The sequence below is a fragment of the Anolis carolinensis genome, chromosome 3, assembly GCF_035594765.1.
Source record: "Anolis carolinensis isolate JA03-04 chromosome 3, rAnoCar3.1.pri, whole genome shotgun sequence".
In the NCBI taxonomy this organism is placed as follows: domain Eukaryota; kingdom Metazoa; phylum Chordata; class Lepidosauria; order Squamata; family Dactyloidae; genus Anolis; species Anolis carolinensis.
Window position 1 is genome coordinate 227,322,032 of NC_085843.1, and position 17,267 is coordinate 227,339,298.

A 17,267-nucleotide genomic window follows, 5' to 3' on the forward strand; every position below is an offset into this window, starting at 1 on the left:
CACTGCTGTCAAGCCAGGCGTCCCCCATTCTGTATCTTTGATTTCCATTTTTTCTGCCGAAATGAAGTATCTTGCATTTGTCCCTGTTGAACTTCATTTTGTTAGTTTCGGCCCATCTCTCTAGTCTGTCAAGATCGTTTTGAATTCTGCTCTTGTCTTCTGGAGTGTTGGCTATCCCTCCCAGTTTTGTGTCGTCTGCAAACTTGATGATCGTGCCTTCTAACCCTTCATCTAAGTCGTTAATAAAGATGTTGAACAGAACCGGGCCCAGGACGGAGCCCTGCGGCACTCCACTTGTCACTTCTTTCCATGATGAAGATGACGCATTGGTGAGCACCCTTTGGGTTCGTTCGCTTAGCCAATTGCAGATCCACCTAACCATAGTTTTGTCTAGCCCACATTTTACTAGTTTATTTGCCAGAAGGTCATGGGGGACTTTGTCGAAGGCCTTACTGAAATCCAAGTAGGCTACATCCACAGCATTCCCTGTATCGACCCAACTCGTAACTCTATTGAAAAAAGAGATCAGATTAGTCTGGCATGACTTGTTTTTGGTAAATCCGTGTTGACTATTAGCAATGACCGCATTTGTTTCTAAGTGTTCGCAGACCACTTCCTTGATGATCTTTTCCAGAAGCTTGCCTGGTATCGATGTGAGGCTGACTGGACGGTAATTGTTTGGGTCGTTCTTTTTTCCCTTCTTGAAGATAGGGACCACATTCGCCCTCCTCCAATCTGCTGGGACTTCTCCCGTTCTCCAAGAACTCTCGAAGATAATTGCTAGTGGTTCTGAAATAACTTCTGCTAATTCCTTCAATACTCTTGGATGTAGCTGATCTGGCCCTGGGGACTTGAATTCGTTTAGAGAGGCCAGGTGTTCCTGGACAGCTTGTTTCCCTATTTGGGGTTGGATTTCCCCCAGTCCTTCGTCCATTCCATGTTGCTGAGGTTGAAGATGGCTTTCTTTTTGTGAGAAGACCGAGGCAAAGAAGGCATTAAGCAGTTCTGCCTTTTCCCTGTCCCCTGTCGCCATCACCCCATCTTCTCCTTGCAGAGGCCCTATCGCCTCCTTTTTCTTCGTTTTTCTACCAACGTCAGTTCTGGAATCTGATTGGTTAGTCCCAATTAGAGCAGACCCTTTGCATAATTTTTGAATGGTGACATTTAATTCAATTGGACTGGTTGGGACTGCTAAAGGGATGTCAGCACAAAAATAATCGGGTTGGGAAATGACTGGATCCTTTAAAAAGATATGTTGTTCATATGATTTCAGAATGCATTGAAATAACATTCATGACAGCAATAGGGATATAATTCTTGGTGGGGGAAAAGTATTGTATTATTTTACCATGAATTTATTTTATATCTTTATCATTATTCAGTTTGGAAGGGCCCCCGGTGGCGCAGCGTGTTAAAGCACTGAGGCGCTGAACTTGCGGACCAAAAGGTCTCAGGTTCGAATCCGGGGAGCGGAGTGAGTGCCTGCTGTTAGCCCCAGGTTCTGCTAACCTAGCAGTTCAAAAACATGCAAATGTGAGTAGATCAATAAGTACCGCTCCGGCGGGAAGGTAACGGTGCGCCATGTTGGCCACATGACCTTGGAGGTGTCTCTGGACAACACCGGCTCTTCGGTTTAGAAATGGGGATGAACACCAACTCCCAGAGTAGGACACAACTAGACTTAATGTCAGGGGAAAACCTTTACCCTTTAGTTTGGAAGCTATTTTAAACAAAATTAACACATGGTTGCCTTCCATAAAACAGCATTTTCTGCACAGAAAACAAGAAACTGCTATAGGAAATGATTTTTCCCCCTCTGAACAAAATACATGCAAATTTTGCTGATAAAAAGTTTCAAACAGTGAAGATTCTCATCAGTCAAGGATTCTTCTCACCAGTTTTCTTGATTTTTTAAAAAATATTTTGGGGTAGTTTCTTTAAACATTTTATGCAAAACAGAGTTTCTCCCAGTATTTATATCTTTAAGAGCTTATAACTGGATTTTAATAAACACACTCCAAACTTTAATAAATTATGTATGCATAAGAAATAAGAGGCAAAGTGTGTGGAGCAATTAAATAGATGTTTTGGAACAGATACTTTTCTAAAATAAATACTCATTGGTTGACTTGGAAAATCCTTCCTAACAACATACTGACGTTGCATTGCTCATATAATGCAGCCTTATACTGAATCAAATCAATTGTGCAACAAGATAGCACGTTTTCCTCAGACTGGCAGCAGCAATATGAATTTTCATGCTCTCATCTCCTGCTTAATATCTTGTTGCCAAGATCTGGGTTTTGAGTCCTTCTAAAAACAAATTGTATGTTCTGTCATTATACTGAGAATTGCTTTAGTGAGAGCAATCTGTACTTGGAAAAGTAAAGGTATCATCATTAACATATGTGTTCGTTTCATTATGATAAGGAATCCTTTGCTCATTTCAGCTGCCTATGAATTACATTGTTATGAACTGAACACTGGTACTTGGCACCTTAGATATAATGGGAGATCATGCCCATTTTCCTGCACTAAGTTTGCCATTCCTCTTGGAAATCCTCACATTCCCAAAGTTCTTTGTTTTTCCATCTAAATCTCTGACTGTTTTAACATATCATCACCAAATTGTTCTAAGAGTGTGTATTTGTAGAGTAGATCTGTTTTTGTCCTGAAAGACTTCAAGCATGTCTTCAAAACTGGGTTGTAAGGTGAATTTTCCTGCTTGGCAGGGGGTTGGACTGGATGGCCCAAGAGGTCTCTTCCAACTCTATGATTCTTTGAAACCAATGACTTGACTTGAATAATTAGAAATGTAACCACATTTTTGCTGCTTGCAGATCAAGCTAAATATGTGCATATTGTTCAGGGCTATTTCATGCAGGACAATATTCCTAAATGAAAGTGATTTCTATGTCTTAATCTCTGCTATCAGCACTGACCTTGCATTTTCCAGGTTGGCTTTGACTTCCCAGTGTGCATACAGCATGCCATGCGCATGAACATTGCAAAATGTAATACATTATAAGTGTGACAGTCTTTTAAAAATCCAATATGGTAGTCATTTATATTCTATATTATTTTTAAAGCAATAAATCCAGTAAATTTTTACTCCACAATAAGCATGTGTTGACTTGCTGTCAAAGGTGAAATAGGATTGTGTAGGAAGTAGCTCATTCTCTTGACTGAAACTCAGGAGAGTGAATTTGAATTAATTAATGTGTAAAATTCATAGACACATTTTCTCTCTTCTTCGTTTCCAGGTCCTTTGGAACATGTTCATTTATCACTGCCATTTGTAACAACAAAGAATAAAGAAGTTAATGCCACAGCAGTTCTGTGGCCCAGTCAAGTTGGAACATTAACTTACATCTGGTGGTTTGGAAACAACACTGAGGTCTGTATTTTGTGCAGCAAAACGAGTTGTTAAATCATGAGATAATGTCATTATCATGGGGGTTGTGAATTCTCTTGAGGAACAGATTCTAGGACCCTGAAAATCACAGAGAGCAATTCTCAGCACTTTTATGTTGCAAATCAGCTTTTTTACAAACTTGCTTAACTGCCACTGTTTAGGCCTCATTTGCATTTTATGCAAATCACTAATCCCCCATTGGACACAGCTGAAGAGATCAAACTGAGAAAACTGCAGAGTGACGGATTATCAAAGATTCCAAGATTAGAATCCCCCCTCCATTTTCTTATGTAAAATGCAGATTTCCCCCCTTCCTTTAAAGCTTATGTGACATACTCAGAGTTCAGACATAAAGTTCTGTGTTTGGTTGATGATCTCTCTGCAGTTCTATAGGGCTCGAAGCTGTATTTTTTTCATCAGCAGGACTGATAAAAGGAAATGTTTGCCAACAGTCCCAACACCTACTCTTTTATAATGCTAAACCTATATGGAACTCTCATTTGTGCTATAAAGCTGCAAGAATGCCTCATTACCACATGCTAGGAGAAGTGAAATGACATCTAGTACATTTCCCTGCCTACGGACACTGTTTCGCATAAAAGCATGCCAAATAAAGCCACTGTCTGCTTTTTCCTTTCCTTCAGTTGTCTGTTGGAAAAATCTTAACCGGTGCTTGATAAAGTGCTCTTTTTTGTATGTGGCTGTACTTCTTTAAAACTCCTTTACATTTTTAGCAGGGAGTGAGAACTGAAGATGTTCTCTTCAGGAAGAAAAAGGAGGCGATAGGGCCATTGCAAGGAGAAGATGGGGTGATGGCGACAGGGGACAGGGAAAAGGCAGAACTACTTAATGCCTTCTTTGCCTCGGTCTTCTCAGAAAAAGAAAGCCATCTTCAACCTCAGCAACATGGAATGGACGAAGGATTGGGGGAAATCCAACCCCAAATAGGGAAACAAGTTGTCCAGGAACACTTGGCCTCTCTAAACGAATTCAAGTCCCCAGGGCCAGACCAGCTACATCCAAGAGTACTGAAGAAACTAGCGGAAGTTATTTCAGAACCACTGGCAATTATCTTCGAGAGTTCTTGGAGAACGGGAGAAGTCCCAGCAGATTGGAGGAGGGCGAATGTGGTCCCTATCTTCAAGAAGGGAAAAAAGAACGACCCAAACAATTACCGTCCGGTCAGCCTCACATCAATACCAGGCAAAATTCTGGAAAAGATCATTAAGGAAGTGGTCTGCGAACACTTAGAAACAAATGCGGTCATTGCTAATAGTCAACACGGATTTACCAAAAACAAGTCATGCCAGACTAATCTGATCTCTTTTTTCGATAGAGTTACGAGTTGGGTCGATACAGGGAATGCTGTGGATGTAGCGTACCTGGATTTCAGTAAGGCCTTCGACAAAGTCCCCCACGACCTTCTGGCAAACAAACTAGTAAAATGTGGGCTAGACAAAACTACGGTTAGGTGGATCTGTAATTGGCTAAGCGAACGAACCCAAAGGGTGCTCACCAATGCGTCGTCTTCATCATGGAAAGAAGTGACAAGTGGAGTGCCGCAGGGCTCCGTCCCGGGCCCGGTTCTGTTCAACATCTTTATTAACGACTTAGACGAAGGGTTAGAAGGCACGATCATCAAGTTTGCAGACGACACAAAACTGGGAGGGATAGCTAACACTCCAGAAGACAGGAGCAGAATTCAAAACGATCTTGACAGACTAGAGAGATGGGCCAAAACTAACAAAATGAAGTTCAACAGGGACAAATGCAAGATACTTCACTTCGGCAGAAAAAATGGAAGTCAAAGATACAGAATGGGGGACGCCTGGCTTGACAGCAGTGTGTGCGAAAAAGACCTTGGAGTCCTCGTAGACAACAAGTTAAACATGAGCCAACAATGTGATGCGGCTGCTAAAAAAGCCAATGGGATTCTGGCCTGCATCAATAGGGGAATAGCGTCTAGATCCAGGGAAGTTATGCTCCCCCTCTATTCTGCCTTGGTCAGACCACACCTGGAATACTGTGTCCAATTTTGGGCACCACAGTTGAAGGGAGATGTTGACAAGCTGGAAAGTGTCCAGAGGAGGGCGACTAAAATGATTAAGGGTCTGGAGAACAAGCCCTATGAGGAGCGGCTTAAAGAGCTGGGCATGTTTAGCCTGCAGAAGAGAAGGCTGAGAGGAGACATGATAGCCATGTACAAATATGTGAAGGGAAGTCATAGGGAAGAGGGAGCAAGCTTGTTTTCTGCTGCCCTGCAGACTAGGACACGGAACAATGGCTTCAAACTACAGGAAAGGAGATTCCACCTGAACATCAGGAAGAACTTCCTCACTGTGAGAGCTGTTCGACAGTGGAACTCTCTCCCCGGGGCCGTGGTGGAGGCTCCTTCCTTGGAGGCTTTTAAGCAGAGGCTGGATGGCCATCTGTCGGGGGTGCTTTGAATGCGATTTCCTGCTTCTTAGCAGGGGGTTGGACTAGATGGCCCATGTGGTCTCTTCCAACTCTACTATTCTATGATTCTATGATTCTATGTCTTCATATAGGGCTCATATTATGGATCATACAGACCTACAGAATGTTCCACTTACATTATGTTAATGTAATGTAAACTCTTCTTTGCCACTGAATGGTGGAAATAATTTTTTTCATGTCAAGAGTGATTTGAGAAACTGCAAGTTGCTTCTGGTGTGAGAAAATTGGCTGTATGCAAGGAACAGGGAACACCCAGATGTTTTGATGTTTTACCATCCTTGTGGGAGGCATCTCTCATGTCCCTGCATGGAGCTGGAGCTGATAGAGGGAGCTCATCTACGCTCTATCCAAGTTGATTTCAAACTGACAACCTTCAGGTCAGCAACCCAACCTTCAAGTAATCAGTCCTGCCCGCACAAAGGTTTAATCCACTGTGCCATTGGGGGCTCCTGGGAATAATGGCATCCCTACACATTGCTATCTCTGAATAATACAGTAGAGTCTCACTTATCCAACATAAATGAGCTGGCAGAATGTTGGATAAGTGAATATGTTGGATAATAAGGAGGGATTAAGGAAAAGCCTATTAAACATCAAATTAGGTTATGATTTTACAAATTAAGCACCAAAACATCAGGTTATACAACAAATTTGGCAGAAAAAGTAGTTCAATACGCAGTAGTGCTATGTAGTAATTACTGTATTTATGAATTTAGCACCAAAATATCACGATGTATTGAAAACATTGACTACAAACATGCATTGGATAATCTAGAACGTTGGATAAGCGAGTGTTGGATAAGTGAGACTCTATTGTAATCATACCTGTAGTGATGATCATGACACAAATTAGCTGTGATCATATAATGACATGATAGAATGTTAATCTTCAACAGACATACCAGCCCCCCTCCCTTATCTCCATGTGCAACTGACTTCTCAACTGCTAGAATTTTCTTCCTCAACCACTAATGCCACTTTCACACAGCTGAATAAAATCCCACATTATCTGCTTTGAACTGGGATGTATGGCAGCATGGACTTATTGCTTGTGAGGGAAGATATGCTAGCTACAGTATATACTCTAAGGATATTGATGGGCCAGTCATTAATTTCCCATTGCACATGGTGATGTCGAGCATCACACATTCTTTTATTAGTGTGTATTGGCATAATCACATCATAATGACTGCAATGCAATCCTTGGGTTACCAAACTGCATTGCAGCCGTTCTAAATGTTCTTCCAGACTTGTCTGTGAATCAATTGTTTTATACAGATAAGAATCCCCTAGTGTCAATGAGGATACATTGATGAAATATCACTCCTTATCTCTTCACCATTGTTTTTGCTTTTACATCAATATCCAATTAATCTTAGCTTTATTCACTAAACGCCCACTAAAAAGTGATTGTTAAACTGTTGAAGTTTAAGAATGGCACATCTGGGAGCACCACCAAAATTACTTTACTGTGATAGAACCTTGCTTATTTTAAAGCTAATTAATTTAATGTAGTTTTTTTTACCCCCAATATGGTGTAATGCTTTGAGTGCATGACTATGACTCTGGAGACAAGAATTTGAATTCATGCTTGCCTGTCAAAACCCACTGTGCTAGCCAGGGCAAATCATACAGTCTTGGCCCCAGAAAACCCCAGAATAGCTTAGCTTTGGAGTCGGCATAAGTGGGAAACAAACTGAAAACAGGCAATAACAACAAATATCATTTTTCATTTGATTGGTGATGAGTATGGGACTACATTAAATAAATCTCTTAAAGATGAATAGTAAATTTGCTACTTTAATATGAATATAGTGATTTTTTGTATATATTGTATATACTCAAAGATAAGCTGAGTTTTTCAGCCCTTTTTTTCAGCTGAAAAAGCCTCCCTCGGCTTATAATGGGGTCAAGGTCAAGGCCAGCAATGGAGCCTTCAGGCTATTGCTTGCAGTATATGATATATATGATATGAGTATATGATATATTTCTCTCTTACCTTTCCTTATCACTGTGTTTTCTTTTGCAAAGCCCCCCTCGCTCTTAATCAAGGGAATGTTTTGAAAAGAGAAAGACACCCTTGCAAGTCAGGAAGAAGATATATTAATCTTATGGAAGCATTTTCCCCTGAAATATTTGTTAAATTCTCCTATAGATATATAGGCATTAACCCCTTGCAAGCTTTTGCAATCCTTATGTACCTATATATCTCTATCTTTCTATCTATCTATCTACATTAATTTCATATATGAATTTTCCCCTCATATGTCGGCAGTTCTTTGCAAATCCTATATACATATAGATCCTTGTACCTGTATATCTGTAGCCATACGTATACATTATTTTTATATATGACTTTACCCTCATATGTTTGCAAGTCTCTGCAAATCCTATATAGATATAATTATCTATATAAAAAGAGATGTCTGGATAGATATGAATATATTCTTACCTACCTATATATAGGGCTTGCAAATATTACAGGGGGAAATGAACACACAAATATATATAGACGTGTGTATGTGTGTGTGTTAGTGTATGGCTTGCAAATATTGTAGGGGAAATGCACACACACACACACACATAGAGAGAGGATTTGCAAAAGTTTCAGGGGAAAATGCTTATGTGAAATTAGTATATATAATTATAGATCTATATCTAGCTCTGCATTCTTTATATAAGCATTGAATGTTTGCCTGTTACTATGCTGGCAGCTGGCCTGAGTCCCCATGGGGAGATAGGGTGGGATCCAAATGAAGTTTATTATTATTATTATTATTATTATTATTATTATTATTATTATTATTATTTGAAACACAACAAGTTGAGTCCACAGCAGACTCTGCTGGCTGTTGAATTGGATCACACATTGGACTCTTCCCAAGTGTCTAGGACTGTGTGATGTATCGGCGAATAATGCGAGCACATCGCAGTAAGGTGGCCTTCTGCAGCTGGCAGATGGTAATTTTGTCAGCGCCGATTGTGTTTAAGTGCAGGCCAAGGCCTTTAGGCACTGCATCCAGTGTGCCGATCACCACTGGGACCACCTTGACTGGCTTGTGCCAGAGTCTTTGTAGTTCGATCTTTAAATCCTCATATCGTGTCAACTTTTCCAGTTGTTTCTCCTCAATCCTGCCATCACCTGGGATTGCGACATCGACAATCCATACTTTGTCTTTTAACACGATCAGGAGGTCAGGAGTATTGTGCTCCAAAACCCTGTCTGTCTGAATTCGGAAGTCCCAGAGTAGCTTGACATGCTCATTCTCTGTAACTTTTTCCGGCTTGTGATCCCACCAGTTCTTTGTTGCAGGCAGATGGTATTTGTGGCTCAAGTTCCAATGAATCATTTGAGCAACGGTGTTATGCCTCTGCTTGTAGTCAATCTGTGCGATCTTCTTGCAGCAGCTGTGGACGTGATCTATTGTTTCATCTGCTTCCTTGCAGAGCCTACATTTAGGATCTGTTGTCGACTTTTCAATTTTGGCTTTGATGCCATTGGTACTAATGGCTTGTTCTTGGGCTGCCAGAATCAGACCCTTATAATTAAGTTATTGTTGATACCATATTGTTTTTGTTGCCCCTACTTTTCCACTTATAGAGCTAGTTTTTTCTTTGAAATACAGTAAATATTCAAAAACATTTAACCTACTGATGCCTTGATTAATGTAATTTTATTGGTATCTATTTTTATTTTGAAATTTACCAGTAGCTGCTGCATTTCCCACCCTCGGCTTATACTCAAGTCAATACGTTATCCCAGTTTCTTGTGGTAAAATTAGGTGCCTCAGCTTATATTCAGTTGGCTAATACTCGAGTATATACGGTAATGCTTGTTTGCTATAGTGTCTGTGGAAAAATTGATCACTGTTGGATTTTCATTTGGTGTCTTAATGGTCATGGAATTGTATCTATCTTCCAAACATCCCAGTTAGATATTGCATGCATTAGAATGCCAGAACCCTCTGTCAAGATTGGGAGCACCACAGAAAACTATTCTCAAGTTGCTGAATTATGTTAAGCTGTTCCCACGTGAAGCTTCCTTTTGAATATTTCAGAGGAAGATTTTCACTGATACTCACAGTTGAATATATTGTATCTAGAATCAGCAAAGGGTACTTTCCTAAGTGGATATTCATCCTTAGAAGTGTGCCCTCACCTGTAAACTAACTTTCTTTATTCACTTTGCATTCAATTCTTCTCCTTCATTCAGCATATTTTGCTTTGTGCATAGTATGGTCCATATTGTGTGCAGAGTATCCACAATATTGGTATCCGTGGTTTCATTTATCTACCTTTGAGAAAATGTTGTTTTGTTTATCCACAATTGACAAAACATGTTCTCTCTCCTCATCATACTAAGCATCTATCCACTTTAAACCCAGTTGCTGCCTCCTGCAGAATTCTGGGGCTTGTAGTTTAGGGAGGGGTTTTTAAACTGCTCAACCAGAGATGTCCTGGGCCTCACAAAACTATAAACCCCAGAATTCTGCAGGAGGCAGTAACTGGATTTGAAATGGATAGATGCTCTAGTGTGATGAAGTCATAAGTATTTTCTAAGTACCCTAGCATGATTATATTGTATTATTAGGTCAGATTATTAATAGGCTCATGATTATCCACAGTTTCGTGTATCCATACTAAATCCACGAATGTGGCTACTGGGGTTATACTGTATTCTGAGGTTTTCCTGGATAAATATTTTACCATTAATTACAAATTGGTTAATCATGATGCTATATTTTACCTCCAGCAGCAAAGACAGTATATCTACATTTGATCCTGCTTGTGGGGATGGAATGCTAGATAGGCAGGCTTTTGGTTTAAAACAACAGTGTTATTTTTTTATAGCTCATATAGTATGGCTAGGGAAAATGACCTGTTTTGTCTCTTCTCAAGTTTGGCCGTGCTGCACACTTTTAATTCTAGTGTATTTTCATAAACGTTTTTAGGGGAAGAACTTTTGATTTCACTTTCTGTGCATATAAAAATAAGACTATCAATGAGCACCTATCTCATTCCCCTTCTTGTGTTTTTGCAGCCACTGATTACTCTAGAAGGGAACATTGCGTTTACATTCTCTGCAGAAGGAATGAACACCATCACAGTGCAGGTTTCTGCAGGAAACACAATTCTGCAAGACACCAAAACGATTGCAGTGTATGGTGAGCCCTATCTTGTTCACTGTTGTTGACTGATTCTTTCCCCCTGTTCCTTGTTAAATTCAGGCCAAGGGAGCTAGAAGGACACAGAAGATGTAACACATATGCAAGGTAGGATGTATGTCAGTTTCACTAATCAAGAAGAAGGGTCACTGCAGAGCCATTATTTTTTTCTATGGAGGTGCAGGAGCTGAAGCAAAGAATATGTACCTGGGATTTGGAAGCATTTCAGCATAAATTGCTATTTTATCACTCTAGTCCCTTTCAATTTATTTCTTTAATTTCAAAATATCTTCCATGTTCATACCAATGCTTAATGTTATCCCTATGTAGATTGTTGTGTTCAGTTTGTGATATTTAGAAAATCATATAATCATACCACAAGAAAGGGGAATAGCTGTTTCAGCACAGAATGAGATCCTAGATTTATTTAAAATATAAATATTCTAAATAGCATGAACACTTGGGGTCAGAGTTTCACCTTAGCAGAATCCAATTGAGCAACTTACCCAATTACAGGAGATCAAAAACTGGGAAAATGGGATAATCATATATGGAAAATGTAGGTTGAACTGTGCTTAGCAGATGCATTCCTCCATTCAATATTCTCAAATTTGAGGCAAGATGCGTGTCAGAAAAATTTGACCAGATGATGAAAAAATTAGCACTCAGAACTCCATCAAACTGTTATCCAGTACAGTTGATATCTATCTCTCTTGTTAGATATCAAACACTATTTGAGGCTGGGTCTACACTGCCCTATAGCTCAGGATCTGATCCCAGAGTATCTGTTTATTCCAGATTATCTGGCAGTGTAGGATCAGATCCTGAGATATAGGACAGTGTAAATCCAGCCTGTGGGTAACACTTTTCATCAATGCCTATCTTCTGTCCCTCCCCTCTTGCCGCCCTAATATTCAGCACTCTAATGTAATTGCTATGGTGGCTTCCCTTATTTGAGGGATGTCTTGGAGTGTTTCATTTGCAGCCGTTCAAAAAACAAACATTCTAATTGCTGGATAAGATGCTTCTGTTTGGAGACAATATTAAAGGGGGAGAATCAGACCAAATGGGATTTTTTTGTTTCATAGAAAGAATAGCCAGTAGGTTGCTCATAGATGTCTAGCATTTAATGAGCTGATTGTCAACAAGGCTTCAGATTTATTTAAATTAAGGGTTTATTCTGAGTCAACACAAAGTTGAAACTTATTTTAATTAGAAGCATCAATAAAGAAAACACAGGCATCAGTGCTCGTGACACTGGTTTGTATTTGAAGGATTAAGTGGCATCATTATCAAAATAGGGTCAGAAGGAAGTAGCTGTAGTTAAAGTCATGCAAATACAAACAAGGATTTATTCATTTCATCAGCAAGGCTTCTGCAGGTTGGTCTCACTTTGTGGCCAAGATTGTAATCAGTGACAATGATTAAAATCCTAAAACCATTGTGATAATTTTTTCAGATGTCCTTTTTTCTATGCTCTGTGTCCAGTCTTGGTCAAAATGGACAGACAGATATGCACCACTGTGCACAAACTATTAATATGAAAAGATTTACACTAAACTCTATTAAGGGTATAGATTATTTGTTACAGGTGAGTATCTGCTTTCACATCTGCTGGGAAAGTCCTGGTTGCCCAATTGTGTGCTGTTTTGATGCCTGCCCCAGAAACTTTAAGCCATGTCTACATGGGCCAAGTAAAACAAGCACACTTCAAACCTTGTTTGAACAATCCTTCATGACGTATGTTCAATTTCATAGGAGAAGTACTGCTTCCGGCTATTAAGGAAGCACAAGAAGAACTTCTAGTTACTCTGAAGCTTCAAGAAAACTCTGCAGTGACCCAGGTGTTTTAGACATGTTGACAGCTGAATCAGGCTGGCTCAGGGTGATCCTGTGGCGCATGGGCCAGAAGCAAATCCAAGCAGCTCCTTAGCAGAGCCTTGTTGGCAACATTGCTTCTGGTGACCACATAGCTGGGTGTCTTGTTCATTAGAAGTGCTATTGCTAGCAAGGCTTTGTCTGGGAACTGTTTTTGGTTGGCAAATTGGCAGTGGCGGCAGTGGCCCATAGAGGGACAGGGCACTGGTGCCAATGTGTTGTTGACCATCTGGACTCCAAAACGGCTTCATGGTGAATTATTTTAGCTGGTGGAGATACAGCCTTAATGTGTGATTGTGTGTACATAATGCATACAGTGATGGTTTATGAAAGATTGGGTTCTGGATTCTATCTTCTAACATTTAATGTTATCTAATAAACATATTGATTATAAAGCTCACACATTACAGCCCTGTCATTCCTTTTTCCCCTAGAGCAATTTCGATCATTAAGGTTATCCTTCTCCCCAAATCTGGATGAATATAATCCAGACATTCCTGAATGGAGACGGGACGTTAGTCGAGTCATCAAGATAGCTCTAGTTGAGGTAAGTGAGGGGACTAAATTATTATTTCTAAATAGTATGATCTTCCAAAATTAATGTAAGGAATAGACAGCAATTTAATTTTGGGTAAATATATACACATTTTCTTCTTTTGAAAGTTTCTTTCCTTGCTAGTTCCATTTTTGTAATCATACATCACTGTCACTATTTCTCTTTTGCAGGATGCTGAATATGTGAAATTAAAATTTAATTTAATTTCTGGCCAGAGACAAGCAGTTTAAATCTACAAATTGAACTTCCCCATTTCTTTTCTCCTTCATTTTGTTGCTCATATCTAGCTTTTTAGCTATATCTGCGGTAACATTAAGCCAGTAGCAGCCAGGCTTTCTAGACCACTGCAGGTTGCCCCTTGGCTTTATTTGTGATAATTCAATCCATTAATCACGTCTGCTATCTTTATTTAGTAGTGGAATATAAAACTAAAAAGAACATGCTTTGGCTATATTTCTTTTATAGAGTAGGTGTTCCAGAATATAGATCTAAGGAAGTCCTGTGACTGTTGTGTAAATGACATTCTTGGTGAAGTAATTTGTGTTAGTATCTGTGGCACTAAGATAGTCCTGTCAAATTTGTTGAAACTGATGTAGTGCTTCTGGAGATTGAACAGAGTGTGATTCAATATAATCTGAGTCATCATATTCAGAATTGTTTTGCAGAATGTGTTTCCATCTTTACAAGACGTAAAAGACTTGTCTCTGCCTTAAGTTAAATAATATTTCCAGATGTCACAGAGATATCAAGATTTAGGGCAGAAACAGTATATAAAATATAGACTGTCATGGATCCATGATGAATGTCTGCCTCAGAAAGTCATGCTGTGGCTAGTACTCAGATTTCCAAATGTGGCAAAACTGATAAGGTCATTGTAAATCTAAATGAATCTGCGATATTTTCAAGTAGGATATTTCTCAACAGAATATCCTTTCATTAAAGCGGACCCACCAACTGGCCTATGCCAGCCTTTGTTAAACAGAGTTTTGAAGGCTTCCATGTCCTATATGGGCTCAAAAAATTGTGTACATTGAAATATACATTACAAAATACACTTCCTCTTATATGCATGAGATATATGCTTATACCATTAGGGGAGTCTGTCTCTACTAATTATATCATAATCTATCATAACCAGGTCTCAAAGAAATGCATTTCACCTATCTTCTTTCTGACACTTATAATGATGACAACTGCAAAAACGTATAGCATATCTGAGTAGTCATGTGTTAAGTTTCTTTTCAACACTGATGTCACACAATATCTACCTGAAACTTAAACAAAATTCTGAATTCAGTGGGAATTTGGCCTGCTAACGTTTATATAAGTTTCTTTTTATTCAAAAGCTTTTATTTTATTTGAGACTAACAATGGATTTAAGTCTAAATTTCCTAAGCACTTGAGTAAATCTGGCACAAAAGATTAAGACTTTGCTCAGTGACTGTCCAAAATTCCTCTCTCAGTCCAGAAGTAGCTGGTCTCTGCTGTGTTGCCGCCAAATGGGGTAGTTTTAAGTCTGCCAGACTATTTCTACCCATTCCCTCCTTTTGAAACGTGCAATTGGCTTGCATTGTGTGCATCAGATCATTTGCCTTATCAAGGCTGCCACTATAACTGATAGTACTTATTAAAACACTATTTTTAAAAAACCTGGAAATGTAGCAAGTCAAATAACTTTGTACTGCAGTACTTCAGTTTGAAAAAGATAAATCCATTTACAGTATCTTTCTTTTTTCAAATTGGTTGTCAGTCTTTAATGAGAATTTATGCCATTCACATCAGTTAAACTACCTCACCCAGTTAATTTGATTTTATACCAGAGATAAAGTGATCATAAACCCCATAGGTAAAAGAGGTCGCTTACTTAGGAATCTGAGAAAGGACAGTGATTTTTATTTCTCAGATGGCAGCCTTTTCTAAATTATCTCAGCCAGGCAGACTTTGCTGGTTACTAACAGTTTTTCTTTCTACATCTTAGGCAACAGGTATTCCCAACAAGCATATCTTGGTAGCAATCCTGCCGGGTTTACCTACATCAGCTGAGCTCTTTATATTGCCTTATAATGATGCAACAGGAGGAAACAGACAAACAGCAGAAGATCTCCAGCAGGTTTCTGATCCTTTTCTTTTATAATATTGTGTGAGATTGTATTTTATATATATCAAAATCAATTATTGCAACACTGAGAATTTCTGGCAGAAAGTGAAAATAAAACATATTGCATATTAACTTTTGTTTCATTTGTAATACTGTTTACTTGACTGATAAGCTTCTTAAGGCCATATCTTCTGAATTAGGTTATAGCTGAAATTTATAATGTCAACTAGAATTTATTTTACAGCAGCATAATAATGACCTAAAAGGTAAATTCAGGGGAGAAAAGAGTAGTTGTCAGAAAAACAGAGATACATAATAATTTCAATTACATCCTTCTTGGTTGTTTATATCAGAATCATATCCTCTTCAGATGTTTTATTTAAGATGTTTTCCACTTAAGAGGATTTTTCCTATAGGAGAATAATTCATATATGTGATCAATTCGTTAAAGATGTGAGAAATAAAACCAACCTATTGATTATATTCTTGTGCACTTTGACACAACTAAATTGAAACTGAGATTTGTGCAATTGGGCTGACAGAAAAGATTTTGTCTTTCCTTAGACTAGGGAGACTATCAAAGGTGGTGAACTGTAGTATGGGGAAATTCCTGAAAATGACGTACTTTGTATAAATAAAGTCCTTCTACCCACAGAAGGTTAGGATCCAATACATTCTGTCATAAAATAGAGATCTCCTGTACAGCCACCCCAACAATGCAGATAAGGGTTGTTGTATGTTTTCTGGGCTGTATGGCCATGTTCTAGAACATAGCCATACAGCCCGGAAAACATACAACAACCCTGTGATCCCGGCCATGAAAGCCTTCGACAACACAATGCAGATAAGGTTTGCATATGTATCATTAACCAAAATAACCTCATGCCAAAATGATCAGTGGGTGATTTTTAGACACAAATACATTGTTAGAGAAATTCCCCACAGTATATTTCTAGTTGCATTCCTTCTGAATAATATCGGATGAAAGTACATACTTTACAACTTTTAATTGGATTCCGAAATGGCACTATAAATGTAGAGGAACCCCTGGTGGTGCAGCGGATTAAACTGCTGAGCCTCTGAACTTGCTGACCGAAAGGTAGGCAGTTCAGATCCAGGGAGGGGGGATGAGCTCCTGCTGTTAGCTCCAGCTTCTGCCAACCTAGCAGTTCGAAAACATGCAAATGTGAGTAGATCAATAGCTACCACTCTGGCAGGAAGATAACAGTGCTCCCTTGGAGATGTCTACGGACAACAACAGCTCTTCGGCTTAGAAATGGAGATGAACACTAACCCCCAGAGTCAGACACGACTAGACTTAATGTCAGTGGAAAACCTTTACCTTTACCTATAAATGTATACACTAAGTGAAATCTGTTTCTGAAACCACTGCTTGGAAATTCCTATATACATTTGTTTGGCGTTCTCTAAAAGTCTAAAATTTAATCAGCTTTCTGGATAAAGTCAGTAATTTCCACTCACTCACTATTTCAAATTATTAATGCTATTGGATTTAGTAATTTTGAAAAGAACATTTAAAACTATTTTTTTAAGCAAGCATATACTTTTATTTATTAATCATCTCTTAAATTATGGCCAAAATTCATTAGTAAGCATTAGCTGATTAGAGTTTTTATTTCTGCTGAATTTGATATTTGCAACAGTGTTTGAAATATT

General features: G+C 38.9%; 1 protein-coding gene across 4 annotated transcripts in view; it reads left to right on the top strand.

The window, feature by feature from the left end:
• sorcs1 (sortilin related VPS10 domain containing receptor 1) overlaps positions 1–17,267 on the top strand; it is a 597,151-nt gene that overhangs the window by 557,435 nt on the left and 22,449 nt on the right. For all 4 annotated transcript variants that reach the window (XM_062976277.1, XM_062976275.1, XM_062976278.1 and 1 more), the window contains exons 20-23: positions 3,264–3,397; positions 10,935–11,058; positions 13,371–13,483; positions 15,471–15,602. In XM_062976277.1, the coding sequence (XP_062832347.1) occupies positions 3,264–3,397; positions 10,935–11,058; positions 13,371–13,483; positions 15,471–15,602 (503 nt within the window). The remainder of the gene's footprint in view (positions 1–3,263; positions 3,398–10,934; positions 11,059–13,370; positions 13,484–15,470; positions 15,603–17,267) is intronic.